At 43.1% G+C, this 27988-nt stretch overlaps 7 protein-coding genes across 7 annotated transcripts; 3 read left to right on the top strand and 4 right to left on the bottom strand.

The window, feature by feature from the left end:
* Window positions 1-1780: 1780 nt before the first annotated feature.
* CLUP02_11161 (uncharacterized protein) lies at window positions 1781-2788 on the bottom strand (the record flags this gene model as incomplete). Its single annotated transcript, XM_049290129.1, has 5 exons — window positions 1781-1964; window positions 2016-2098; window positions 2153-2356; window positions 2434-2681; window positions 2734-2788. 5 exons carry the CDS (start codon window positions 2786-2788, stop codon window positions 1781-1783), a joined length of 774 nt encoding a protein of 257 aa, XP_049147274.1.
* A 1656-nt stretch (window positions 2789-4444) lies between these two features.
* On the top strand, window positions 4445-5565 carry CLUP02_11160 (AreB protein; the record flags this gene model as incomplete). The annotated part of the gene is made up of 2 exons (XM_049290128.1): window positions 4445-4673; window positions 4964-5565. The coding sequence occupies 2 exons, from the start codon at window positions 4445-4447 to the stop codon at window positions 5563-5565; spliced, it is 831 nt and encodes a 276-aa protein (XP_049147273.1).
* An 8683-nt stretch (window positions 5566-14248) lies between these two features.
* Window positions 14249-15782, bottom strand: CLUP02_11159 (uncharacterized protein; the record flags this gene model as incomplete). The annotated part of the gene is made up of 3 exons (XM_049290127.1): window positions 14249-15254; window positions 15312-15380; window positions 15442-15782. The coding sequence occupies 3 exons, from the start codon at window positions 15780-15782 to the stop codon at window positions 14249-14251; spliced, it is 1416 nt and encodes a 471-aa protein (XP_049147272.1).
* A 180-nt stretch (window positions 15783-15962) lies between these two features.
* On the top strand, window positions 15963-19980 carry CLUP02_11158 (uncharacterized protein; the record flags this gene model as incomplete). Its single annotated transcript, XM_049290126.1, has 17 exons — window positions 15963-16022; window positions 16097-16242; window positions 16304-16917; window positions 16963-17039; window positions 17100-17237; window positions 17293-17306; window positions 17373-17491; window positions 17541-17851; window positions 17911-18046; window positions 18111-18244; window positions 18313-18478; window positions 18526-18557; window positions 18619-18884; window positions 18951-19003; window positions 19061-19561; window positions 19645-19744; window positions 19881-19980. 17 exons carry the CDS (start codon window positions 15963-15965, stop codon window positions 19978-19980), a joined length of 2967 nt encoding a protein of 988 aa, XP_049147271.1.
* Window positions 19981-20033: 53 nt separating this feature from the next.
* Window positions 20034-20423, bottom strand: CLUP02_11157 (uncharacterized protein; the record flags this gene model as incomplete). Its single annotated transcript, XM_049290125.1, has 1 exon — window positions 20034-20423. One exon carries the CDS (start codon window positions 20421-20423, stop codon window positions 20034-20036), a length of 390 nt encoding a protein of 129 aa, XP_049147270.1.
* A 1582-nt stretch (window positions 20424-22005) lies between these two features.
* CLUP02_11156 (uncharacterized protein) lies at window positions 22006-22584 on the top strand (the record flags this gene model as incomplete). The annotated part of the gene is made up of 1 exon (XM_049290124.1): window positions 22006-22584. The coding sequence occupies one exon, from the start codon at window positions 22006-22008 to the stop codon at window positions 22582-22584; it is 579 nt and encodes a 192-aa protein (XP_049147269.1).
* Window positions 22585-22658: 74 nt separating this feature from the next.
* Window positions 22659-26462, bottom strand: CLUP02_11155 (glycosyl hydrolase family 76; the record flags this gene model as incomplete). Its single annotated transcript, XM_049290123.1, has 12 exons — window positions 22659-22722; window positions 22835-22918; window positions 23004-23071; window positions 23156-23987; window positions 24054-24097; window positions 24161-24226; window positions 24260-24483; window positions 24655-24856; window positions 24968-25480; window positions 25535-25776; window positions 25827-26306; window positions 26375-26462. 12 exons carry the CDS (start codon window positions 26460-26462, stop codon window positions 22659-22661), a joined length of 2907 nt encoding a protein of 968 aa, XP_049147268.1.
* Window positions 26463-27988: the final 1526 nt, after the last annotated feature.

The following is a 27988-nucleotide window of genomic DNA, read 5'->3' as shown; positions in this document are numbered from 1 at the left end:
TTAGAGCCGTAATATTACCTAGGCCTATACCTAATCAGCCACAGGGCTCATAAAAAAAATCCTAGCCTATCTACCGAAGGAAATAGCTAGTAAGTACCTAAAAAGCACGATTATTAAAGTACTTAAGCTACTATATAGGCTCACAAAATCGGGCACCTATTAGTAAGCTACCTACTACGATTTTTATATTAATTAACTATTAATAGTTACCTTTACGTACGACCCGTGCTTACTAATTACGGAGTACGAAGGTAACTAATTTAGGATCGTTAGAATACAGACCGACGATATATTAGGCCTATTTAATATTAACTTTATAAAAAAGGAGGATAAGGAGCTTTAGAAAGTGGGCTTCGTAGTAAAGCTAAAAAAGGTCCTTATAATAAACACCCCCCTAGTATTTAATAGTAGGATTCTTATAATTAAAGGGGAAACCGTCGTTTTTTAGTAAAAGGGGTAGGGCGAGAAGATTAACCTCGTTAATCTAAACGTAACTAATATTAAGAAGTAGTATAAGGCTAAGCTCGCGCGAGGGGTATATATTATAAATATTTATTAACCCGAGGTAATTTTTAACTACGCTAGGGCAGCGCAAACTATAAATCTAACTAAATAAAACGTCGAAGTACTTAATAAGCGGCTTAAATAGTAGTAAACGAATCTTAATTAAGGTCTCGTTTACTACCTAATTAACCTTACGATTAATAAGCTCTACGTCTTTATCAATAGGTTATTTACGAATAATAATAACCTCACTTCGTAATTAGGGCATATTATTATCCTAGCTAACGAGAGTATAGGCGAGAGCGAATTTACTATATACGGTAATATAATCTACTACTTATTAACTAAAAATAAGCGGGTAATAAAAAGTATACTAGCGTTAGAAGTATACGGTATAATTAATAGCGTTAACCTCTCTTACGTAATTTTAATAATACTAAGGAAAATTACTAATCGAATTAGCTTTCTACCCATTCTAACGGTTATTTATACCGATTCCTACTCACTATACGAATACCTCGTTAAATTAGGAATGACGAAGGAAAAGAGGCTTATAATTAATATTATAACCCTTAAGTAATCGTATAAAAGGCGCGAGATACTTAAGATCTGTTAAATTAATAATAAAAATAACCTCGCAGACGCTTTTACAAAAGCAGCACTAAATAAGGGATTAAAATAATTCGTAAATAGTAGAAAAGTTATTATACGAATAAAAGGATAAGTTATATAAAAAGAGTAAAAAAAAGGGGAAAAAGGAAACGACTTAGTAAACGGGCCCGAGGTTAAATTATACCTCTAACTGTAATAGTTAAATTAATAAAAAAAAGAGAAAGTTAATATTAAATTAGAAGTCTAATTCGACCGCGGCATATAGCCGACTGCGCAGGGGCTAATTAGGGGCCCTATTTACGATTATCGTAGCTAACCTAACCTACGGTTAGAACCTCCTTTTTACACCTACGCAGATATTTATATAGTTTAATTAATCTCTTCGTTAACTACGGTTCGAACTAACTACCTTATAATAAGGATACCAACAGATACAAAGAGCCAGATCTAACGACTCCAGAATATACCGAGAAGGTTCAGAGTTATGCCCTGCCGTACAACTCAAATGTACTGTGCCGTATTAAGATTGTTTGAGTTAGCTAAGAAAGCTAAGAAAGCTGACAGGTTCATAATGACCTCTTAATCGCGGATGGTGTAATGTTTCAATCCACCTATCTGCACTTGGGAAGACTCTGTGGCCAACACAGTCCAAGTTCATGTTCATTCAAATAGCTCTGCCACCATCGACCTCCAAGTTAACACCAGTGATAAACTTGCTCTCGTCCGAAACCAAGAATACAGAGGCGTCTACCACGTCTTCAATCTCACCCAATCTTTGTAAGGGGACGTTTCCAATGAACTTCTGACGATTTTCCGGTGTGTCCTTCATACCAATGAAGGATTCGAATCTACGCATGTGGATGAGCAACAACTAGATGGCTCAGAAGAATCCAACTTACAGGCCAGTTCCAGTCAAAAGAGGACAGATGGAATTCACGCGAATCTTATGGGCACCGTACTCGGCCGCCAATCCCTTGGTCGCCTGCAATCTGGTTAGCCAAGTGTCGTTTATCTATATCAGTCACTCTCTACTTACGTTGCAGACGGCTCCCTTGGAGGCATTGTACCACACAAGACCTGGCCGGGGGCGCAGAGCTCCAATCGAGGAGATGTTGAGCATCACGCCTCCTTCCCCTTGCTTGATGACTCGCGGCATGAACGCTGCGGTGCCGAGGAAGATACCCTTCACGTTGACATTGAAGACCTTGTCAAACTCGCTCTCTGTTACCTCAGCCGTAGGCTGTGGCAGTGGGAAGTCAGCGTATCATTCCCTACGAATCATAACCGTTTAGTTTATAGATGTGCGGAAATTCTGACCTTGTTCCTGTAAGTCGTGCCGGCGTTATTCACAAGACAGTCGATTCGGCCGTAGCGCGATTGCGCGGCATCCATCAACTTCTCCCAGTCCTCAGCATTTGTGACGTCTGCTTTGAAGAACGATATCGAATCGGGAGCGCTTTGCGCTACTCTTTGTCCGTCGCTCTCATTGATGTCGGTAATGAGAACTTTAGCTCCTTCTTGGGCGAATTTGTTGGCAATACCCTCGCCGAAGCCATGCCCTCCGCCTAGAAAATGTCAGAAAGCCCAGGATACGACTGGAAGTGAAGGTTGTTCTACCTGTGATGATGACGACCTTTCCAGCTAGTCTCGATCCTGTCTTGGTGTCACTCATGTTGATTGCTTCTTCGCCTCAGACGTCCAGATATTGATACAATTTTTGGTGTAGTTGATCAAGATGGTTTGTTGATATTTGCTAGACACAAATACCTTTTCAATATGTCACAATTATAACCCCTCATTTAAATAACCATAGAGGTTGTACAGCGCATAGCGTTCATACTAAGACCGCGACAAAGCACATTGCATCATAAGAAGGCGGGGAGGTGCGGGGGCTAGGACGCCGGGCAACGAATTCCGTGTGCCGCCACGGCACTGTCCGGCGAAACCCTTTACGGCTCGGTTATACAACTCATTTTCCGTGGTTTCTCTTTTTCGAATTGAATATGCGAATGTCAACAACATGAAGAGCGCTCGATAGATGCATGTTGTCTTACTCGGGTCTTTGTTGCCAATGCAGTATGCGACAACACAGCACACCTCCATGTCGAATGGACATCAGCTCGTTACCACAGATGTTGTGAGGTTCAGCAACAAAATCCACGAGTGATTTTAGACGTCAAAACTCAAGTCTTTCCAGGTCATTCACGATAGTCCGCGACTCTGCACTTGGGATTCATCTACCTTACTCCAGAGCCTCTTGAGTAATCGTCACTCTGTGTTAATTACATGTATCTGAGGCCATTGTGCGCCGTTTTTATGAAGTCAGTGAGAGAATTAAGTTCCTGAGAGCGGCTTTCTGTACCAATCAAAGTAAGATTGGAGCGATGCCTACGTGTAGATAAGGCAAGAGTTGAAATGCTCAAGTTACGTGGCTCTCAGAAACTTGCCAAACTTTTTAACACTTGTTGCTTACCAAATTCAAACTGCGGGGGATTAGGGAGTCGACTCTCGTTTTTGATGGAAGTGCTCATCCATTATGACGCGACTGTCACCACTCCTGGATTGAGATTCAAAAGCTTACTAGTGCTAGATATCAAGAATTGAAATCGGTTGCCTAGATTAGAAAATAAGTAAATTTGCACTAGGCAACCAAATTGGTCTTCAAAAGTAAAACTTCTGACAACTTGTTGCAGTATCATTGCAGTAACGAGGTAGCATATGTCAAACTCACCGAGTCAGGTTTCCAAAACCCAATCTTGATGTCACTCCCGAACCCAACTTCCGAACGGGAAGACGCAGGGGATTGCTGTTCGTCCTAACACATACGCGTTCTAGAAAGGTTTTGCGCTGCCTCACTCATTCTTCAAAGAAAAGCGTGGGGTCTCATCCCATGATCTCCAAAGTTTCATCTTCCCTGCCAGCGAAACCACATCCATTGACTTCACTACTCCTCAACACCCCACACGACTAACTCCAGCCCCAATATACCCCGCATGGAGCTAGGCATTTGGAAAGATAAGCGACTCCTGGTCGGGGATTGCCCTGTCTATAAGTCCCGACTACAACAACCGTTCCGCCAAGATGGCTGCGCGGGCCAACCGGTCAACTCTGCGGGGTGCTGCTAAGCTGAACTCTGTCCGAGGTGTGTTCGGCATCAGGTTTTGAGAGGGTAGGAAATGCGGCAGATGTCAATCCTCATACTTGCGGGCGTTGATTTCCCGCAGGCGCTTTTCGGAGTGTGCTTAAATACCGACTCCGTCTTATATCTCGACAATTGAGGACACCATTCAGTTTCTCACCAATTTATTGTCCTCAACCACCAAAGACGATGGCTACTATTCAACAAGGACCTATGCTGGGGGTGACCCCAAGCATGACTCAAGGTCTAAAGTCGTCGACCGAGCATGTTGAACATGTCGAGCACGTGGAAGACAAAGCTTCTTTGATCCAAAAGACAAGTTTGCTAGGGTTGAAAAATATTGAGACAGAAGCATATGTGGTGGACAAGTTGAACGCTAACTTTGAGCTGGTTCTATTGGTATCCCTATTACAGGGTAGTTAGTTCGAACCGTAGTTAACGAAGAGATTAATTAAACTATATAAATATCTACGTAGGTATAAAAAGGAGGTTCTAACCGTAGGTTAGGCTAGCTACGATAATCGTAAATAGGGCCCTTAATTGGCCCCTGCGCAGTCGGCTGTATGCCGCGGTCGAATTAGACTTCTAATCCGATAGGTTCCAATCATTCTTGATGAGATTCGACCAAATGAGGTTCTTGTTGAAATGAAGTACAGTGGAGTGTGTATGTCAACTTCACCAATCACCTGGGAACATCTCGTTCATCAGCCATTGACAGTATCACAGGCCATACCGATATAGTAACACAACAGGGCGGTCTTCCCTTCGTTGAGTTTCCTGCCATTTTCGGTCACGAAGGAGCTGGTGTAGTCCGCGACATTGGAAGAGACGTCAAGATCAAGGACCTGGCCATTGGTGACGCAGTTCTCCTCTCCTTCAATCATTGTGGATCATGCAAGACCTGTACGAGCGGTCATTCTGCACTCTGCCCAGAATCGTCAATGATCAACATCAATTCCGTACGGGTAAGCGACCGCAGCACACCAGCTCGGCTGGCTTCCGATGGCCGTGCTGTCCGGAGTCAATTCTTTGGGCAGTCCTCATTCTGCAAAATGTCTGTCGTCAACGAGAAATCAGTGGTCCGGTGCCCACCGTCGGCGGTAGAGCACATGGGTGTCTATGCCCCACTCGGATGCGGACTCCAGACCGGCGCCGGAACGGTCATGAACGTCGTCAAGCCGGGCAAAGAAGACTCCATCATCATTTTCGGACTCGGAAGTGTGGGTCTTGCGGCGTTGATGGCTACACACTACCTCGAAACCGGGCAGATCATTGCCGTCGATATTGTTCCTGTCGGATTAGAAGTCTAATTCGACCGCGGTATATAACCGACTGCGCAGGGGCTAATTAGGGGCCCTATTTACGATTATTATAACTAACCTAACCTATAGTTAGAACCTCCTTTTTATACTTACTACGTAGATATTTATATAGTTTAATTAATCTCTTTGTTAACTACGGTTCGAACTAATTACTTTATAATAGGGATACTAATATTAATTAGTAATTAAATTCTACTATTATAGATTAGTAAGGTATTTCGCTATATAAAAGAGACGACTTTTTAATACTATACGGGATAGGAGATTTATATTAATTAACTTTATAAAAATAGACAAAAAAGGAGGCGATTTTTAAATACTATACGGAATTAAATAATCGTAGCTTTTTACTACTTACGAGAGGTCGATATTTACTATGTTAAACTACGTTAATTAATAAAACTACTTAAATAACTAGCTTTTTACTATTACCCCGAGTAGCTTTTTTATTAAACGACTTTTCTATAGCCGGCCCGTAATTAAAAATTAATTAATTAAATTAGTAAAAGTATAATATAAAAGAGCACCGCGCAATTAAAAAAGGGGATTTTTAAACGTAAATATTCTTACTTAGTAATAAAAGTAACCTTATAGGAGTTATTAAACTAAGAAATTTATAGTATATAAAAAAGTCTATTATTATAAGGATTTTATAAGTACGATTTTAAGCCTATAATTTAAACGACCTTTTTATAACTCCCTTAACTACCCCCTAAGTATTATTTAAGAATATAATATAAAGGACGGTTTAATAAAAGAGGAGGGGATTTAGAAATCTTAATAATATTAAGTTAAAAATATTATAGATTTCGGAGATTAACTTAAGAAAAAAGCGGCTATTTTAAAAAGGTCTTACGACTTCTTATTAAAGTTATTATTAGCTTAAAAAAAGGTTAAAAAGACGAGGATTTAAGGGGAAAAGAAAAGAATCTTTTAAAAGGATACTTAAGGGCTTTTTTTTATATTAGCTCCCGGCGCGAGATTATTAATTTTAAGAAATTAACTAAATAATAAAAAGGATTACTAATAAGTAATAATTATTTAATTATAATTAAGCTACGAAAAAGACTACTTAAAAGATATAAAATAGGGTACTAAAAGGCTATAAAAAATAAGATCTCTAAGGTATTTAACTTTATTATATATAAGTAATAAGTAAGCATTTTTAATAAGTCCTTAAAATATACGATTTTATAAAAAAGAGGGCTTAACTTTATTAACTATACTTAATAGCTTATATAGTTTTTAATAGCTTATATAGCTTTTTTACGAGCCGCTCGGTATTTATTTTTAACTATTTTTATAAAATACTATTTTAAAAGAGGTAAGTTAAAAAAAGACGTTATTTAGAAATTATAAAAAATACGAAGCTTAAGAAGCTAGAAGTATACGGGATAGTAGAAATTAGTAATTAATAAAAATCCTAAGACTAATTACTATATCTTCTTATAATAATATAAACGTTTATTACTATTATTATAAAAAGGAACTATTAAAACCTACCTTTTTATATTAAATAAAAAAAAAGATCTTAGTAAGTACGATAGCTAGCGATTTAAAAAGGTAATAGTAATTACTAAAAATAATAAAAACAAGAGTAGTAGCGAGATAGCGAGAAAAAGTAAGAATTTCTTAGACTTTAATAAATTCGTTAAGTAATAAAAGTACGGATTTATTATAACCCGCGCGCGGATTAGATATATTTTTATTAAAATTAAATACGTTAATAATTATTAATATAAGTATAAGCTAGAGCACGACCTTTAGTAAGTTAGGGTAAAAAAAAAAAGGACAAAACCCGATCTTAAATAAAATCCTAATCCTTTATAAATAAGTAAATATTAACCCGGACTATTAGGGGACGTAAATATATAAAATCGCGGATTAGCTTAATAATAAGTAAATTAACGTAGTATTAATCTATTTAACTAAGGTTTATAAGAAAAAGGGGCTATAGGGGTAACCCCTATTTTATAAAATCGTAAACGACCTTAGTTACTAACTAAACAAATAGTTCGTAAGTATAAGCCTAGGAATTATAAAAATAATTAATAAATTCCTTTACGGGCAAGGGGTATTATTAGCGCAATTATAATCATAAGAGCTATATAAAATACTAATAATAATAATTATAAAAGAGGAATTCGTATTATAGAACTAAGTATAAGTTAATAGAGCATATAATTACTTTAACGAATTTAAAAAAAGAGTAAACGACTTAGATTTCCTCCCTATAATTACTAATAGAAATCTATTATTATAAAAGGATATACTAAAGTAAAATATAGTACTAAAAGTACGATAATTAATAATTCTATTTATTTCGATTTATAACTCGTTAACGCTACTAACGCGAAATTTAGTACCGATTAACTAATAAGAAAAGAGGTAAATAACCTAAAGTTACGAATAATACGTAGTAATATAAGGATCGTATATAAATACTAAAAATCTAATAGTAAATACGAGGTAATTTATAAACTTTAAAAAAGTCTTTTTAAAAAAGAAATTATACTCTAAGGGGAAGTATAAGGTCTTATAAAAAACCCTAATAATATTTTATAATTATTATAAAAAAGTTAGAATTAGGGAATACTAGTACTATTTAGTAAGTAATATCGTATTTATAAGTAAAGCCTTTAATTATTATTACGAAGCGGTACGTAATCTTAATCAAAACGACTTTTTTAATATAATTAATATAATCTAAAGCCGCTTCGAGACTTATAATAAGAACCTAGAGCTCCTATCTAAGCTATAAGTAATTTTTTTATATATTTATAACTAGGATAATAAAAAGTAAATTACGAGTAAAGATCCTTAAAAAGCTTATTAATCGAGTTAATAAGCTAGTAAAAACCTAGCTAAATAAGGGGATAAATAAGTAGAAAGTTAGATATTTTTATACCGCAGTTTAGCGTATATTAGAAATAAAAATTACCTTATACTAAGTACCCGAAAATTACGAGACGCTTTACTCGAGGCTAAAATCTAGTTTTAATATTAAAATAAGAATACTATATTAAACCTACCTCTTAGTATACGACGGCCCTTATTAATAATATTAAGTTAATTAAACGTATAATAAAAAAAGAAAAGAGGCTAAATATAGTAATCGCGAATAAAGAGGCCTAGATTTGTTAAATAAGTAGAGATTTAACTTATGGGTAGGGTAATAAAAGAGGTAATACTATATTTATAAAAAGGATAAATATTAGTTAAGTAACTATTCTAAAGAAGAGTATATTAAATTATATAAATAGTATAAAAAATCGAGGGTAATAGATAGTAAAACTAGCCCTCGTCGGTTTAACTAATTCCTCGTTATTTATAAAAATAGATCTGGGGGTACGGAACTTAGTAATAATAGCTAAAATAGCGGCCTAAAGTATATACCCCCTATAAGAGATTTAGAAAATAAAAAAGATCTTACCCCCTATACTAATAAATTAGATTATAATAAAATTAATAATATTAACTACTTTTTTTTTACCCCGTTAGCCTTTAGAGGATATACGAAGCTAAACGAATAGAGGGTAGTAAAAGCTCTTAATAAGTAGGCTTTTATTTATAAATAGTAAAAGAAGGTCCTTTAAATAACGAATACGGAAGTAGTTGAAAGGGCGAATTTAATAAGGCCAAAGCCTATTCTCTTAATAATTAAAGAGAAGACGCTATCTCTCTTAATATTTAAAAAAAAGGAATATAATACTAAGTAAATCTAGGGGTAACTAGAGGGGTCCTTTTTATATTACTTAGATCCCTTAAATACTAAGCTCGTATAAGTATTTTATATAAGTAAAAGGTATAACTTAGATAATTTCTATAAGATTATCTTAGATATTAAGGTATCGTAATAATTAACTAGAAAAAAAGGGTAATTCTAAGTATTATAAAAGATTGCGCTAGTAATATTTAATACGTTAATAATAAGTATTATAAAGATTAGTTTTAGCCTAAATAAGGAAATCGTTACCCTAAGTATAATAAAAATAAAAACATACTTTAAAATAATAACTTTTTATATTTTACTTATTAATACCCTATTTCTCCTATATCTAAAAAATATAAATTAACTAGGTATTATATTGGATAATACGAGGAATAGAATCTCTAGTAATAAGTACTTCGAGATAGTTAAACGACGATAGGGGTATACGTTTATAAAGCTTATTAATAATACGAAGTTAATTAATTACTTAACGGAAAGTAAGCTTAAAAAACTATACTAGAGATTCGGGTACTCGTCGGTTATGAGGCTATATAACTTCTTAAAGTAATTAAGTAATAATAATATTACAATAGGGGTACTAGAGTAGTTAACAAAAGTATACTATTAATATTAAATAAATATATAAAGCCTACGTAAATTTAAATTTAAATTACGTAATAAGCTTAACTTTAATTAAAAAATCGTTATCGATATTTTTTACTTAAATAGTCGGCTAGTACTATATATAATTAACGTAGCTATATCCTTCTAAATAAGGCAATTCCTCCGGGATTTATAAGTAAAAATAGTATAAATAGCCCTATAAAAAAGCTAAATTAATATATATTAAGGACCGCTAGATAGCATTAGAACCGACGCTAATACTAGCTTTAAGTTAGTAAAATTTAGAAATAATATAACGGTCTATAGTATATAACTAAAAGTTGTACCTATTAAAGCGCACTATAGTATTAGAAAAGTAGAGAGAGTACACTAGTAATTAAAAAGGGCGTTTAGAATTATTAAAAAGGAAAATCCGGATTTTATTAATAATAAATACCTCTAAATAGTACTTAAATACTATAACGATACTATAGGGCTTAACGGACTTATATTAACGCTATTAGTATTTAAAATATATTTAAAAACGACCTTAGCCTCGCTATTATTACTAAGTATAAGCTAACGAGCCTAAGTAGTTAAAAAAGTAATATAAGTACTGCACAAAGTAAGTATAAAAAAATAAGTTAATAAAGTAATTACTACGCGCAATAGGCCTAATATAGGGGATAATTTAAATATATTACTAAATTTAGATATATAAGTATAGCGCGAAATTACTTAATAATAGGCTAGGCTATATAAGTTAATTTTTATTAACGAGCGCTCTTATATAGTCATAAGAGATCGTAACTAGCTACTTAAAATATTAATTATAATAGTTAAACCGTATTATATAGATCCTAACGAGGTGATTTCTAACTTATAAGAAAAAGAAGAGCTAGGGGAAACTATATAACCCGTAGTAGAGGTATAGGAAATTATCCTTAACGAAATCGTCGTAGTAGTATTAATAAACGATAAGGAAAAGGAAATTACTAAAAGGGTACTAATACTACCGGTAAGACGTCGTAGAAAACTATAATAATAAGCCCTAACGTAGTAATTTATTATTAATAACGAGGTAATTAATACTTTTTATATAGTAAAAGAGAAAGCCGATTTCGAGCTAGTGGTTAAACTATATAAAAAAAGCGTAATTATAACTACTAAAAAACTATATAAGGGATTAGATTTTATTAAAGTAGATACTCTTTACGATCGAGGGGTCTATCGATTTATCTTATACGACCTAAAAAAACATATAAACCTCTATATATTTAAATTATAAATAGTTCGTAAGATTAAAAGGAAAGGAATACCTTAGTTATATAAAAAGTTTAGATACGTAATTTAGGAGTACGGCGACGTTAAAAAAGCGACGCTATTTATATAATTGCTTATTATATAGCGTTATAATTAACGATTAATAATAGTATTAATAGTATTACTACGGAAAAAGGGATATAAGATTTAGAGCTATAATATTACCTAGGCCTATACCTAATTAGTTATAGGGCTTATAAAAAAAATCCTAGCCTATTTACTAAAAGAAATAGCTAGTAAGTACTTAGAAAGTACGATTATTAAAGTACTTAAGCTATTATATAGGCTCGTAAAATTAGGTACTTATTAATAAGCTACTTACTACGATTTTTATATTAATTAATTATTAATAGTTACTTTTACGTACGACCCGTACTTACTAGTCGTAGAGTATAAAAGTAACTAATTTAGGATCGTTAGAATATAAACTAACGATATATTAGGCCTATTTAATATTAACTTTATAAAAAAGGAGGATAAGGAGCTCTAAAAAGCGGGCTTCGTAGCGAAGCTAAAAGAGGTTTTTATAATAAATACTCCCTTAGTATTTAATAGCGGGATTTTTATAATTAAAAAGGAAACTATTATTTTTTAGTAAAAGGGGTAAGGTAAGAAAATTAACCTTATTAATCCGAACGTAACTAATATTAAGAAGTAATATAAAGCTAAGCTTGCGCGAGGGGTATATATTATAAATATTTATTAATTTAAAGTAATTTTTAACTATACTAAGGTAGTATAAATTATAAATCTAACCGAATAAGACGTTAAAATACTTAATAAGCGGCTTAAGTAGTAATAAACGAATCTCGATCGAGGTCTCGTTTATTACTTAATTAACCTTATAATTAATAAGCTCTACGTCTTTATTAATAGGTTATTTATAAATAATAACGACCTTACTTCGTAATTAGGGTATATTATTATCTTAGTTAATAAGAGTATAAGTAAGAGCGAATTTACTATATATAGTAATATAATCTATTACTTATTAACTAAAAATAAGCGGGTAATAAGAAGTATACTAGTATTAAAGGTATATAGTATAGTTAACGGCGTTAACCTCTCTTACGTAATTTTAATAATACTAAAGAAAATTACTAATTAAATTAGCCTTTTACTTATTCTAACGGTTATTAATACCGATTTTTACTTACTATACGAATACTTTATTAAATTAGGAACGATAAAAGAAAAGAGGCTTATAATCGATATTATAGCCCTTAGGTAATTATATAAAAGGCGCGAAATATTCGAGATCTATTAGATTAATAATAAAAATAACTTTGTAAACGCTTTTAGAAAAGTAATATTAAATAAGGGATTAGAGTAATTCGTAAGTAGTAGAAAAGTTATTATATAAATAGAGGGATAGGTTATATAAAAAGAGTAGAGAAAAGGGGGAAAAAGAGACGACTTAGTAAACGGGCCCGAGGTCGAATTATACCTCTAATTATAGTAATTAAATCGATAAAAAAAAAAGAAAGTTAGTATTAAATTAGAAGTCTAATTTAACTATAATATATAACTAACTACATAGGGGCTAATTAGGGGCCCTATTTACGATTATTATAGCTAGCCTAACTTACGGTTAGAACCTCTTTTTTATACTTACTATGTAAATATTTATATAGTTTAATTAATCTCTTCGTTAACTATAGTTCGAACTAACTACCCTATAATAAGGATACTAATAGTTCCCGAGCGCCTTGTGCTTGCTAAGGAGCTTGGAGCCACACACACTATCAACTCGAGGGAATGCAGCAACGTAGTCCAGGAGATCAAGAAAATAAGCAACGGGGGTCCAGCGTTCGCTGTAGAATGCACTGGAATCTTGAAGGTCATTGAAGACATGATTGCTTGCATCGGTCCCCTGGGTACAGCAGTCCAAGTTGGGGTACCGCCTCCAGGAGCCATAATCAAGCTCGACCCGCAAGAGTTCCTGATTGGGAACAAGAAATATGTTGGCGTAATTGAGGGAGACGCGGTTCCTGCAGAGTTCATTCCCAAATTGATCTCCATGCACTAAGAAGGCAGATTCCCCATCGACAAGTTAGCTGGGTTTTATCCAGCATCACAGTTGAACCATGCCATACAAGAAATGGCTGCCGGAAAAGTAAGTTGTCATAGCTTCCGTCCAGTTTCTTCGTCTTCTTCGAAAGCTAACCAAATTTAAAAAGGTCATCAAGCCAGTGATTCAATGGATTTAGCCCAGCATCCCGTGGCCAGGTAGACAAAGCGATGGGCTTGGCTGGACAGAGGCCTCGAACAAATGATCGTCAGCGGGGTACATATTTTTGTCATAGAGATACATCTGTCGACTCGTTCTAGATCTGATTTCACTGCATACTTCCGCGTGGTCCCGCGGTCAGCAAGCTATTATGAAAGCGGCAGGCTGGCTGGCTTGTCGATCCTATCTCCACTGATTCAAGCCTTGGTTCGAAGCACGCCAAGTCAGTTGTTGATCATTCTTCGAGAGACTAGTCACGCCTAAGAAATAAAAATGTGTGTTTAAACCAAGCGTCATCTGCAACTCAATTTGGCCCCAATTGCCTGGAAAAGAGATCGCGCCGTGTCTCATCAAATCGTTCAACGCCACCAAAAGCCTCTTAGTACTACAAGAATGCGTCTCACTTCAGCCCTGCCACCGGAAGATTAGACCATACTGCAAACGGCTTTCACCCGCATGTATCACCGCATTCCCCAAGCTCATGTAAGATGAATGTCTCACGTGGCCTCTTAGAGCAGCTATCGCTCGAGTTAGCCATGTACACTGCGGCGGGATCGGTCCGGTCCCGCACTGGAGAAGCCGTTTCTCGACTGCCGGGAGTTAGTGTGCTGGTTCCCACAGGAACTGGCTGTTCCTCTCTTATTGCGTCTAGCTGCAAAAAGTCTCGGAAACCTATCGCGTGCCTCTATGGACGTTGACAGAGTCACAGGATTTGTTGGTAGGCAATAAGCAAAGCAGTCAAATTAACCAGCTAATCACGTGCTTCCCCCAAGCTATCTCTATGATGATACCGATGCCCACCATTACTTAGTAGTGATCAATTTTGAAGGCGCCGAGTGAACTGTCAGCGGCAGTGGCCGACTGGGTCCCTCGTCGTCTGAACCCCAGAAGTTCAACTTGGCAATGGCCAGGTTTGTCTTCTCCTTCATATCATCACCATACACCCACAAATGCTTCATCTTCCTCGTAGAGTTCTTGAGGTGTTCTACCGCCTTATTCTGAAGGATAGGGGCCGTCTGTAATGGAGAAACCCAACCAGTTTCGTCTGTCGGATCATGATGCAGACAAGCTGCCAGTACTATCGATTTGAGTGAGTCTCGGCTGCTGAAGTCTCCTGCCAGACTTTCCCATCTCTGGGCAGCAAGATCCTCGGCCTTGATGGATGATGTGGGACTGCGCGCGGCCACCCAAACTGGCAACCGGCATTCCAAACCCCATCGGTCTTCCTCAGAATCCACGTCCCACCCACGAAAGATGACAGCCTTTCCGCGAACATCGCGAAGAAGAGGCCATTGTTTGCCCGTGTACAAGAGATTTTCTTTCTTCATATCCCTCTTGAAGTCTCTGTTGAAGTTCTTCGGCAGATCGTCGTAATTGATGCTGTAACCCTCGGACCAATGCTTGTCGGCGTCATACGTTGCGGAGGCGGATGAGAAACTGAGCATGATCATGACGGTTTCATTCTTATTGTCTTTCAAGAAGTCCCTGACATCATCAAGTACGTCTTCGAGCTGCTTTTCAAGGACCAGAGGGCCGTGCCGTAGTCTGCGTTCTCCGTCACATCGTAGGTCGAGCAGTCGAACGCCGTTTTGAAGTTGAGTGCGAATACTGTCTTTGTGGCACTTGTGCATGCCGAGTAACTGTAACCTCAGCTTCTTATCGCTGATTTCTGGCTCGACGTCAATGTTCGCGACATCGTTGATCCAATAGGTTGAGGCACTGCTACAACGAGTTCCCGGTAAGCTCAAATCCTTTACACACGTGTCGTCGGGGAGGTGCTTCATCCAAGATTTGGCACAGAAATCGGTTCTGTCAGCATGTTAGATTGAGAAATGTCGTGCCTTGACTCATGACTACTATGCTCACTTGGGCTGCATGACACATTGCCGCTTCTCAAAGTCAAAATTGGCTGTCGAGCCAACGTAATCCCGATAACTATGAATGGTCAGCTATTGCCGGAGTTCGTGACTCGGGCTACGTGAACTCTGGAACTCACTCGGTTGCTTTCATGTACTTGTTGCGGTATCGAAAGGCCCCCTCAATGATGATGTAGTACTCGAAATGACGCGTGTCTGTACTAAGGCCCAAAAGATTACTGAACTGAATAAGTTCAACTCCCTTGCGAACCCATCGCGTTCCGGGCAGAAGCTTGAAAGATCCTCCAGCAGAAGCCCAGATTACGACATGATATTCAGGATACTGCGCCTGCAGAACCTGCAGTCTGTTCTGAACAGGGTTTTTGGCGCTTGTCGGAAGTCCCACTGCCATGGTTGGATTGTTGGTTTGTTGCGAATTGAAGATCAACGGAAATGCTTTCGCAACTGAAAAATGAATCATGCCTTGAGCCCCGAGACAGAATTATATAGATGCTCACGGCATTTTTCTCTGCACTGCTTCAGATGCGTGTTTTTCATATCAGACTAGCCTGGCTGATAGGTGACAAAAGTCCGGGGTAAGACAACCTGCATTCGTCCAGTTAGGCTGAATACGCCAAGAAACCAACCCATCTCTCGCACCATGCGGCTGAGCCGTAGTGAGACAAATGAAAGCCATAATTCTATCCAGGCCGTTTCCGGTGTGAGTTACTCGTGGTTCCGGCAGGTACGCACGCGACCATAGAAATGATGGTGAGTACCTACCCAATGCTGGAGCCTGGAGCCTGGACGTACTTGACTAGGACGATGACTGCGCCCCTGATACAAAATAGAGACTACGACGTTACCATGGACCTGAAGCTCTATCATATGGACCAGCCGCCTCCTTTCAACTTCTGCACCACACTTACTTGTCATGGAAAGTGCTTACAACAGTCCCCCGTCGACACCCGGCGCCAATACTTTCAACGGTGCTACAAAAAGCCCGTCTGACTCGGACACGATTTTGACATTTCAACGCATAGACAAAGCAACACCTACGTCATCTTCTGGGGCGAAGGCTAATGCCACGTCTTTTCCAGTGACGGGAAGTCCTGCGGGAACCATCGGGTTCGCCGTGCTGTTGAAGAAATGCGGCTTCAACGCCAACGCCAACGTTGGGATGCACGGTATCACCATGGCTAAGATCAAAGAGGGGATGGTTGCAATTGGTCTGGCCAAGGAGTTTGACATATGGAGTTCTCCGTCATCTATGCTCCTCGACTATGACCTTACTCTTTTGGAATACGTGGAGCAGGTATCGAAGCTTACGAAAAGTTCCCAGTCGGATGTGAGAATTTACTACGGTCTGAAGAAGGATCACAACGCGCAGACAGTACAGGACATCTACAAGACTGGAGATTTCATCATCAGGATCGTCCAAATCAAGAATGATAAGTCGCAGGCGATTCAGGCTCTCAGAGTGATGAAGTCGCCTCCAGAAGATGCACGTGCAGGCGGCCACATCATTGATATCCATGACCTAGGCTCTCGGACACTCTGGGACTTGAGAGACGGAATTAGCGCAATGCAAGTCTACCATGTTCTTGGCTCACTCTGTATTTCCACTTCTAACATCACAACATGAAGGTCGCAACTAAAAGATAAACATCATTTTTGCCTGCCGGATGAAACCCCTCTTTCGGATAAAACCAGATTCGACGACTACATCAAGATGCTTGTAAGTTTGAGCCCTTTCAATTTCACCATTGGAACACCCAGACTGAACCAACAAATCAAGGATGAGACATGTCCATATGAGAGTAGCGTCCCATCGATCAACCTCAGGTTTAAAGACGCTTCATCTTGTTTCGATGAAGATCAGCCAAAGACAGTTTTGACAGCTTTGGGTGGCAATAAAGCAGTTCAAAAGGCTGAGGTACAAAACCATGGATCTGGATCTTGACTGATTGACTGACACAGTTTCGCCACAGACCTCCAGGTTAGAGTGATCCGTTTAAACACATTTTACGTCAACTTTGATTCACGATTGATACCTAACCGTCAAGTCCAGTATCTCACCGTCATCACTTGATGAGTTGCAGTGGGAACTCGTCATGAAGAACTGCCAAGTCATGCACGGCTGGTATATTGATCCGGTCAGCACTGAGATCAAAATGGCACCAAAACCGGGTTCGTTGTTGATATTTGACAATACGAGCTTCTACTGATATTCGTATAGCATTCCGTCTCAAGTCAGGATTGAATCTTGACTACAGCCCAGATAGCACAGTCTCCACTGCAGAGGTTGAGATCGCCATTCCCAATTACGGGGTCACGGACGGTTCAAAAATTGATGTCGTCACTACTGAGAGCGGAATCAAGCACTCTCTTGTTCGCAATAGCTTTGACAAGGCTTCTATGGATAACAAAATCGCCCTCGGTTACTCAGGAATCGGTATCAACGTGGCTAGCGGAAAGTCCTTCGACTCCCAAGGTGAGCAGTCGTCAGGGAGCAACAGGTCCATCAAGAGCATGATCGGTATATACAAGGTAGGCAACGCGCTACCAGAACTAAGTTACTTGGCTTCACATCGCTTATAACCGCCTAGCTTCCCCGAGCTACTTTGTTTCTTAACGCGGATGATCTCGTTCCGACCAAAGCATTCACAGATGGCATTGAAAAGATCAAGGAGCTAGGTGAGGGAGCGGACGAGACAGACGTTCGCAAATTTTACGAAAGATTTGGTACGTGATGGTCCCATGATACAGCTTCCTTCTCATACAAGACGAAAATGTTGAAACTTTATAGGACAATTTTTCTGCCACGAGGTCATTCTCGGGGGAATGTTGCTTTCGACAAAAGCTCTGGTTGGCAACGAATCCCAGGACGAAGAAAAAAGCCGGTGTTCCTTTAAGCACGCTATCGGGATGTCTGTCTCCTCTGTATGCATCCTACCTGAAACGACTTTACGCCTCTATTAAGTACCGTAAAAACTGACGAGTAGTCACAGCCTGTGGAAGTCATCATTGGGGCGGAGTCAAAGAAAGAAATCGCATCAGGTACCGATCAGAGCATTGTTCGCAGCTACAAAGATAGCGATGACAGTGTGGTGTTCGAAGCAGTTGGTGGGAATACCATCTTGGCTTCCAAGTACGAGCCCTTGGCTCCAAAACTCCGTATGTGATCTGACGTTTTCATAGTCCACAACAATGGTGCGCAACAGTTGGGGATTACAACAATTGGAGAGTTATCGGGGTAAGAATACTATATGCAGTTAATGTGATGGTGATTTAATTCTTGCCTAACGTTTTGATAGAGACAAGAGATGAAGTTGATCCTCGACTCATTCGAAGATAGTGGAGATAATAAGCTCCAAGATGTCGTCGACTTGTTCACTAAAGCATCTCAACTTACTGTCTCGAAGTTCATTGACATTCCAAAGTCAGCAAAAATCATTGCGCAATTTCGATTCAAGACGAAGAGTACGAATGCGGACAAAACACACTACCTTCGTCATGACATCTACAAACTCATTGACTTTGGACCTCGATCTGCGAGCGAGCAGAGAATTATGCCACAGAAGTAAGTTACCATCCCGGACCATGCATGTAATTTAGGAACATAAGCTCACTTAAGTTATATCGCAAGATTTCAGGGGCCGCGAGTCGAGCCATACGACCCTTCATGGAAAGATCAAGATGGTCTTTGGACCATAGCTCCAGTGGTGGGAGCTGGGCTATGTTGCCATGTGAGTCAAGGGCGATCGCAATTAGTCGATGGCTCCAGGGTCACTATCCGCTCCGGGCGCGATTCACAAACCGCCTGGTATCTCTCCGTCCTCAGAACTTCGGCGGGAATCTTCGTTCCCTGTATCACGACCTCGAAACACTTTGTATGGAGAGTCCGAGAAGTTCTGCGGCCCAATACCAGGAGCACCATTGCTAAAGAGCCGTCACCCGACAAACCGCTTAGACACGATGCGGTTCTATGCTTGACTTATGACTTTGAGGACAACCCCCGAGGCTACCGAGACTTCAAAGACGACGATCGCGGCTTCCGGAATGTAGAGTACCCGGACAAAGACACCACCCAGTTGGTGCTCGTTGAACCACGTAACAGAACGGATATATGGCCGGATCGCAGAGTTCTTCTTCTTGCCGACGGGGAACCCTTTTTTACAGAATCTACTGCCAAAGTCGCGGACTTGAATGATTCCGAGATCTCTGTGAGAATTGCAAAGTTCAACATCGACGTCCGTGGTAAGTTGCCTTTTATTTTGTTGCTTCTAACCACTTGGGGGATCTGGATGGCTGAGTTGCACACACTTACCTGCGCGGCATAGACCAAATGGATGACGACTATGATATCTTGCAAAAAGATGGCGATTTCATCACGGCGAGACACGAGGAGCAGCAGAAGAAGTTGAAGACCAGAGATGAGGGGTCCTCGGGGTAGTCTTCTTCTGAGATAGCAGACTAGGATATGTTTGGGTGCGATTGACGCCTAAAATACTAAGGTAGTATGGATCAACTTGAATTCGAGTATGACTTCTTTGATCCCTCCATCATGCAATAAAAGCACCCAATACCAAAATCACCCAAGCCCTCAAAGTTGCCCCCTGGCCATTTCATATCTTGCCTCTTTGCTCGCATGCTACAATCCGGGCCACTTGAAATAACATCAGCATCAACTCGAACTCGCAAGAGAGGCAGAATCAAGAGGCTCAAAAACTCACAAGAAGAACTTGCATGTCGCGCCTTCACCTGGGCGAGCGGACTTGACTTTGCCACCCCAGTTCCAGTTCGGGTACGTCTCCAGGCCATCTCGGAAACAGGCCCACCAGCAGTCACCTTCCCAATCCTTTTCGGTACAGAGATGAACGGAGACGCAAGGTTGTTGCTCCCGCCTTTCTATAGCTGCTTCGAGGGGACCAATATGGGTTCCATCTGTCGGACGTTCGGAGACGTGGGTGGTCGGTGATGGGGGTAGGAGATTATTCCAGTGCTCCTGCTCCAGTTGAGAAGCACGCGTAGGATTGATTATAGTCGACATGGAGGCATCAGCTGCAGCGATCATGCAATTGAAGACAATGGCGTAGATGTATGGATTGAGGACCAACATGGTGTTGATGGTGAATGGCCCAGAAAGGAGTGGCCTAGGATCACTCGGTGCAATGTAGCGGGGAGATCAAGAACTCGAGACGACACTTACCGGCGCCACGACGTAGTTTTATTCTGGTTTTCTGATCATCTAGGGCCTCTACTGCATGGCACATTACATGTTTGGTGTCTTTGATTGTTGACAGGAGCTCTAAAGAAACATCCCTCGATGTTGTAAATGCCCAAAAATGACACAAAGAGATGAAGTGGTCTGGCAGTCCCTTGGAGTCGCACGTGGATTTGAGAACGGCAAACTTTACATCAGGGATGCCTCTGGCTTTGGGAGCATCGCTCCACGAGCTGTAAGGGAGTGCTGGGCGATTTCGAATTCGGACAGCAAGCTCCAATGGGATTTGGGGGCTCACTGGCATCATTGTGCTTGGGAAGCAATGCGCAGACATCCCTTTCCGCTACTGTTTTATTTTCGCAGCGATCTGAGTATCATGGCAGACCAAATTTTGAAGCAAGATTTACCTCTGCCTAGATTCTTCAACTTGGCTCCCACATTGCCTCTAAACTGCCGTCTCGGGCCGTGTGCGCAAGTATCGCGAGGCACTCGGCTTCGAAAGTTGCACTTTCGCATTCCCCCGAAGCTTACTCCTCAAAATAGCTTCATCTGAGACCATTGGTCTTTTCTTTCCCACCAACCCAATCCGATGACCCTCCATCGTGGATCGTTGTCTCAAAGAAAACATCTGGATACGAAGTTTCCCCCAAACCACAGGGTCAAGGTTGAATCTCTTAGGTCATGCCGATGCAAGCTCAGCCAAACCGAAATCGAGCCGTGCCACCACCTCCAAGTAAGCCATCAAGCCACCACGACGCAGAGCCCACGATACTCGGATAGGACGCCTCTTTTCTCACTTCAACGGCGCTGATTGGTCGCGAGAGTTCCAGCTCCCAGAGCTGAGCCTCCTCCACACAACGCTCGTCATACCCCAATTCCAACAAACAAAGTGGAACGCCTTGCGGAGACTTTTTAAACATCATCGCGTGATGATATAGGCTTCTTTAGGGCTTGAATCCCATTGGGCGATGTTCGTATACCGCTTCTCAAATTAAGCTTACATGGCTACTGGGTTCATGTAGCCTATTGCTATGAGTTGAGGGGTTAAAGAGTAAGTTGTAGGGCTGACGGAGACCTCACCCGAAGGCTGAAATGTGGAAAGCCAAGTCGGGCTGTGTCAGTTTACGAGACGTGTCGGTGAGAGGGTCGTGAGGCGCCATCTTGTGAGGACACCCGCCTCGAAGCCCTTGACCACCTTATGTGAGATTTCGAAGAGCTGGGAAATGCCACGATACCTCTGCTTTTGCCTGATTCCCATCGGGTGCGGTAAGTCTCGAGATGAAAAGCTGTCTTGAGGGCTTCGTCGTATAGAATGAAGTTATAAATACAAGAAGGGTCATCCGTCTTTCTGGACGCCCATCTACCCTCATCACCACCATCCCCAGCTCACAGAATACCACCATCCTACTAGCTCCAAATATCGTCAAGTCCCATCCCACAACCAACACTCACCAACCCTCACCGAACCTCCACCAAAATGTTCCCCAAGACCGTCCTCGCCCTCCTCCTCACCGTAACCTCCGCCCTCGCATCCCCCTTGGAAACCCGCCAAGCATCGACCTACTTCACCCCCTCCTCAACCTTCACCTACAACACCAGAACCGGCGCCATCACCCCAACCTACGGCACGGCCGTCGTCTCCAAATCCACCTCCAACGCAGGCAACGACCTCACCGCCCTCCTAACCTTCACCTACCCGCCCGCCGCCGCCGGCAAAAAGTGCCAGTTCTACTTCTACCTCGACGCCGCCACCTCCAGCGTCTCGGGCAGCCGCAAGCTCGACGTCTTCACCTCGCTGAAGCCCGCGCCCGCCGGCGGCTCGCCCGGCTGGGGCGCGGGAGGACCCGGGAACCAGAGGAACGTGAACATCGGGCGGTTGTCTGTCGTTGCGGGCGGGTATGCTACGTGGGATGCCACGTACGGGGCGTACCTGACCGCGCCGACGGATTGCAAGGCGCCTGGTACCGTGGAGGGGCTCGAGCTCGTTGGCGTTAATGATAATGACTATGTTTCGTGGAATACGCAGGTTTCTGGGGCTCGGATTGCTTACTTCTGAGCTGCTTCTTCTTGGAACGAGGGTGGGTGTGGGGGTGACTGGGCAGGAGAGACATCCATTCGATTCTGCGTCGCTCATTTGACGTTCTTGTACGTTCTCGTTACATGTTGATGTTTGTTGGAGAGAATTTGGCTTAGGCTTGCTTTGTAGAGAAGGGTGTCAGCCATGCTTTACCTTACACTCCCTTATAGCATATCGGATATTTATCACTGAATTATTGCTTCAATGCTCTATCTGGTTAACAACCTACTTGTCCCCAGGTCGCTCAACAGTGATTTCTATCATCAATGCAACGGACTTGAACTTGTCCACTACCACTTCTCTAGTCACAGGTCTGCGCCGTCCAGACACAGAGCATCTTCTTTAGTTCCTGAATCATACCTAAAACTCCTCTCGTCTACCCGCATCATATCCCCCACGCGTTCGCCATGCCCTTGAGAACCTTGCAGTCCCCCTTGTGCCTCTTCCAATCCTCCTTCTGGCATTCCTATGTAGTCAATCATCGTCAGCACGTCCGCATCGCAACATCACTCCCGCCAGCCAGTCAAAAAGCAGCGAGGGGAAACAGCACGAGAGTGAAGTTCAAGTAAAGACCCACCTTGCCACAATACCTCGCAACAACACAAGCAGTACAACTCTTCAACGTCTCACCCTCTCCAGCCCCCTTCCCACACCCAGCGCACTCCCTCAACCACCGCCCACCATCCTCCCTCACCCGCGACCCCAACTCCCCAATCTGCTCCAGCCCGCCAGGGATATACTTCACCCCCGTCCCCTTCCCCTCCGGCACCCTAACAACCCCCCTCTTCCCGCCCTTCGGCGCCGTCCTCACCCCGCGCGGCACGACAATCGTCCACCCGCCCTTGACGGGCCGCAAATCGATCCCGCGGTCCTCAAACGTGACGGCGAACTCCGTCTGCTGACGATCGACGACCACGAGCGTCGGTTTCGTGATGGTCATGTTCTGTTTTACCTGCGCTATGAGGAACCATTCTTCGCGTGCGTCGTGGGAGGATGGTCTCGTGACTGCCGTGGAGGAGGATGAGGAAGCGGAGGCTTTGGCGGTGCCGGAGCCGGATTGGGAGTCCGTGTAGGATGGCGGGTCGGAGGGGGCCGGCGCATACGAGGGCGGCTCCGAGGATGCGGCGTAGGAGGGCGGATCGGCGGCGCCGGGTTCCTCGATGGGGAGGCCCTCAAAGATTGGGAAGATTGCCTCGTTGGCAAAGTCCGGGATCGGCATGCTTGCTGAACTCCCGGTGGTTTTTCGGTGGCAGGGATTATGACTGGTCAAGCGAGACTCTTTATAGATGGAGGAGGAAAGAGGATGCCCAATCAATCTGAGAAGAAAAGACCGGAATGAGCTAAATTGAGAAACGTTGTCAACAATAGTCCTGTGGGTTTCACTGAGAGGTTGGATGAGAGAGAGTGAGAGTGAACGATTGATTGGTGGGGGTGTGAGATTGATTGACCTGAGAGAGGGATCGTCCATGAGTCTCTCCGGCCCTGTGATTGGCTAAGTCCACCACAGCGGAGAAACTTCAAACACCAAAAACTGTCAAACAGAAGATTGACGAACCGGAGAAACATCGGCCAGAATTATCAAGGGGACTCGGCATTGTTCCCAAAATTCCTTCTCGAACGTCTAGGCGACCGTTATGCCATGGCCCACGGTCACCTTTGCTGAAACGGCTGCCGCTGCAGGATAGGACGACAGCTTTCGAGATGACGTAGACTGTAACGTCTGGTCAGAGGGGCAGAACAACCGTCCGATATGCTCAGCCGTGCGAAGCAGCAGTGCGCCAGCACCCAAAGTTTGCGTGTGCAGATGACAGGTCCAGCGCCTGAGCCCAGCGAGTGCCCCAACCTCGGACGAGATGGCGTCATGGCGCTGGTGGACTTCTATGCGGTCAGTTTCAGCATGTGCCCAAGACGGCTGGCCTGCTCTGTGCGAGAGGAAATAGACACGGCATGCGTAATATTCAATCATGGTTCATTTTGACAAGAGTGTCTATTCTAGAAACCTATGTGTGTCGTAGTATAGCTACATTATAGACTATAGTGACCCCTCACTATCGTGAGCTATCCAGTGCCCATTACTACCGCAGGGGAGTGTGAAGAATGGAACCAAATCCAACAACCGCATTGCCCAATATTCGGTTTGGGACAAATGTACAATCGTCAACGCCAAGTAAATACAAACCAGGCCGTCCTTGGCCTCGACGCTGGTATATCCCTGTTGCGAGCATGACTCGCCAGCAGGACCGTGGTGCTGCTACATGTCAAGAAAATGACGCAGAAAATTCAAGTCGTTATGTTGCGCTCATCAACCCATTTACGCTCCGAAACTCATCCAGCCAAACGTGCCGGCCGCGCATCCCAGAACCAGGAAGGTCAGGATGCCAGCGCCGGCCTTATCTGCCGTTGTGACTGGCGTTTCTGTGCCGAGTAAATTGTCCGAGTGACTACCGGCGTTGGGGTCTCCCTTGGAGATACCACCAGTGGTGTTTGTTACTGGTGCCTTCACATTGCCGATGAGCAGAGATGATACGGCGCCGAGCACGTTCATCTGTTGGCCAGCACCCTTGGTGCCGTCGTACACGCCGGAGCTCCATTTGAAGCCACACGTTCGTTGGTTATCCTGCCCTGTGCACTGCTTGATAGCAGCATCTGCAGACGTCTTGAGAACTGGGAGAATTTTGTCGGCAGTGTATGGTGCAATCTGCGTCGTGACCGACATCCATCGGGCGACGTAGCCCTTGAAACTCAGCATATCGGTTGTGCAGGTGTTGTGCTCCTCGCAAGCAATCTCATATGCAATATTGTTGGGGAAGAAAATTTTCAAAGTTCCTTCGATAAGACCGTCCAAGCGTGTCTTCCACGCGGCGGCGCCGTCCGTCTGGGTTGAAGTTAACATCAAGCTCATCTAGATGCATGAGTAGAAGCCACTTACGTAGTTATACATCATGGCAGCGCCGAGGATGAAAACGCCGTTGTTGTAAGAGAACTGGGCCTTGTTGATATCGGTACAATTCTGCTCAACGTGACCACCATCGTAAATGTTGTAGTCGGCATCGATGAAACCAACGGATGTCATCCAGTCCCAGGTCTTCTCGGCCCAATCGGCATACGTCTGGTTCCTGGTGTACCGGGCTAGTCTGGCACCAATGTTGAAGAAGCAGCCGTTTGCGATACCTATAAGCAATCAGTATCAGGTTCGTTGGAGGCGTGAGCGTCAGCATTACTGTTTTTGTAGTTATATCCGTTGTTGGAGAGAGGAATTTGCCAGCGGAGACCGCCTCCGCAAGTGTTATCGTGTCTGTCGGGACTGGCCATGGTGTTGAAAACAGCTTGGGCGAGAGCCAGCCATTGAGCCTCATCCTCGGGTGGGTTAGGGAAACCGTCCTCGGCAGCAGTCATGGCAGACATGCCCCAGAAACCTTGGTCGTCGTTACCCAGGGAGGCAGTGTAATTAGGAGGCATGTAGTCGCGGTCGGGTCCGACCTGGTGAAGCATGGCCTGCATGACAACGTCGTTGTAGGTCGAATCGCCAGTCAAGTGCCAGTAGTCGATCATAGTTCCCCACATGGCACCAGCTTCCCACCAGTAGTAATCACCGGCTGGCGGAGGACCGGGCAAAATACCGGGCGTGTGGCCAGTCAAGTTACCATCGTAGAAGCTCATGAGGTCGTAGGCGAGACCTTTTGTGGTGGCCTTGATGTCATCTGGGCACGGCGTTAGTAAGGCGATAGACCGGGGCCTGTCGAAGGCTCGAGTAGAGGGATGAATGTACCGTCGGAAGCGATGGAGTATGCAGCGCTGGCGAAACCGCTTGAGACGAGGAGCGCTGTCGCAGCGCTGGCGATGGAAGAGAATTTCATGGCGGTTATCGTCGAGTGACGTTTACGTTGATTTGAAGCGAGCGACTGGTTGAGAGGGGAGAAACGGGACGGGAAATTGAGAACCAAAGTCAATTCCCTCGGTGCGGCGCGATCGGACTAGGGCCGTATCATGCGAGTATTTCGAAGTAGGTCGAACGTGAAGAATGGGCGAAGAGTCGTGGAAGTGCCAGCTGTCGAATATCGCTGCTGGAAGTCGTCGGGATGGGTTTCTGTAAACAGGCAAAACGAGGGTTGGAGGAGAAAGGAAAGGAGATGAACAGGGACGTTGGAGGGAGAAGGAAGACGAGGAGGGAGGGCCGGGAAAGAAGGAGTGACAGCGAAGGGGTGTGGTGTGGTGTACACTGGCACTAGGTGACTAGGTACTCAAAAGTCAGGTAGCTGGGACGCCGGGCGGGTGCAAGTGCGAGAAATGGAAAGAGGGTGCCGGGATGGTGGCTGTACCGGGGACATGGAGGACGGGCAGTTATTTGGTGGTGGGCAAGGGTCGCGTCAAGTTGCGGTACATTCACATTTATCTGCATGCCTGGGGAGTCAGTACGAGCCTACGAGGCAGGGCAGCGGGAATAAATGGACAGCGCCAACTCAGGTTCTCGCTGTTGCAGGAATGCGGAACTGGAAAACAATGACCAACGCCTTTCCCTCGCCCACCGATCGTCGAGCGTTGGCCGGTGGCCGCGCCGGCAATGTGACGTCCATCAGGTGTTGAGTAAGGTAGGTATTCGTACGTCGTCCATCTGCTCTATCTACTCGCGTGCCAATGCATCCGACAGCGACACCACAGGATTCGTAGCGTCAAGTTCCTGTGCTTCCGCGACGGTAATTCGTGCAGTGCCCAGGCGCGCCAAGTCACCAGCGTGGAAAACAAGCAAATTCCAAGTTTTCCAGCGTCTTGTCCCGTGGTCTTGGCGATCCAGGGACAGGGCCCAAATGCCAAGAGACTGGGGGTATCCGTACGCCAGACCTAGCAGAAGGTAGCGTATGGCGTCAAGGCCGAATCCATTTGTCTTGGCCATTGAATGTTTGAATTGTTCATGACCATCTATGTAAACCTATGGGTATTGTTAAGGCATCATGGCACATTTGGGACAGGCGAGTCTGCTCTTTTCGGTTCTTCCTCGTAACCATACGATGCTTGACAAGTACCGGTACTTGCAGCGAAATGGACGGCGTTGCGAGAGGGAGCAGTGGCGCACCGCCGACTTCCCTCCATGGCAGGACAACAAGCCCAAGGGGGAAAACCCCTGATTCAAGGTCACGAGAAAAGTCACATGATCTGCCTCTCAGCCAATTGACTTGTCCGCTCTATGGTGGAGTGCGCGGCCTTCCCTGTTTTGGCCCCCCTTTTCCTGAATGATGAATTGCGGGCCTCGCCTGGTCCTGAGGAGGTCATAGGCGGATGGAAATAGAGTGCCTTTTTGAGTTGCTGCTGTCTCCGTCATTGCCGTCGGGTCCCGACTCCCAGCCAAACTGTGCTCTATTCAATTTCTCTCACTCTTGCATACTGC

The sequence above is a fragment of the Colletotrichum lupini genome, chromosome 5 (assembly GCF_023278565.1).
Source record: "Colletotrichum lupini chromosome 5, complete sequence".
In the NCBI taxonomy this organism is placed as follows: domain Eukaryota; kingdom Fungi; phylum Ascomycota; class Sordariomycetes; order Glomerellales; family Glomerellaceae; genus Colletotrichum; species Colletotrichum lupini.
Note: the sequence above shows the minus strand (reverse complement) of the source record. Positions and strands in the feature narration are given on the sequence as shown.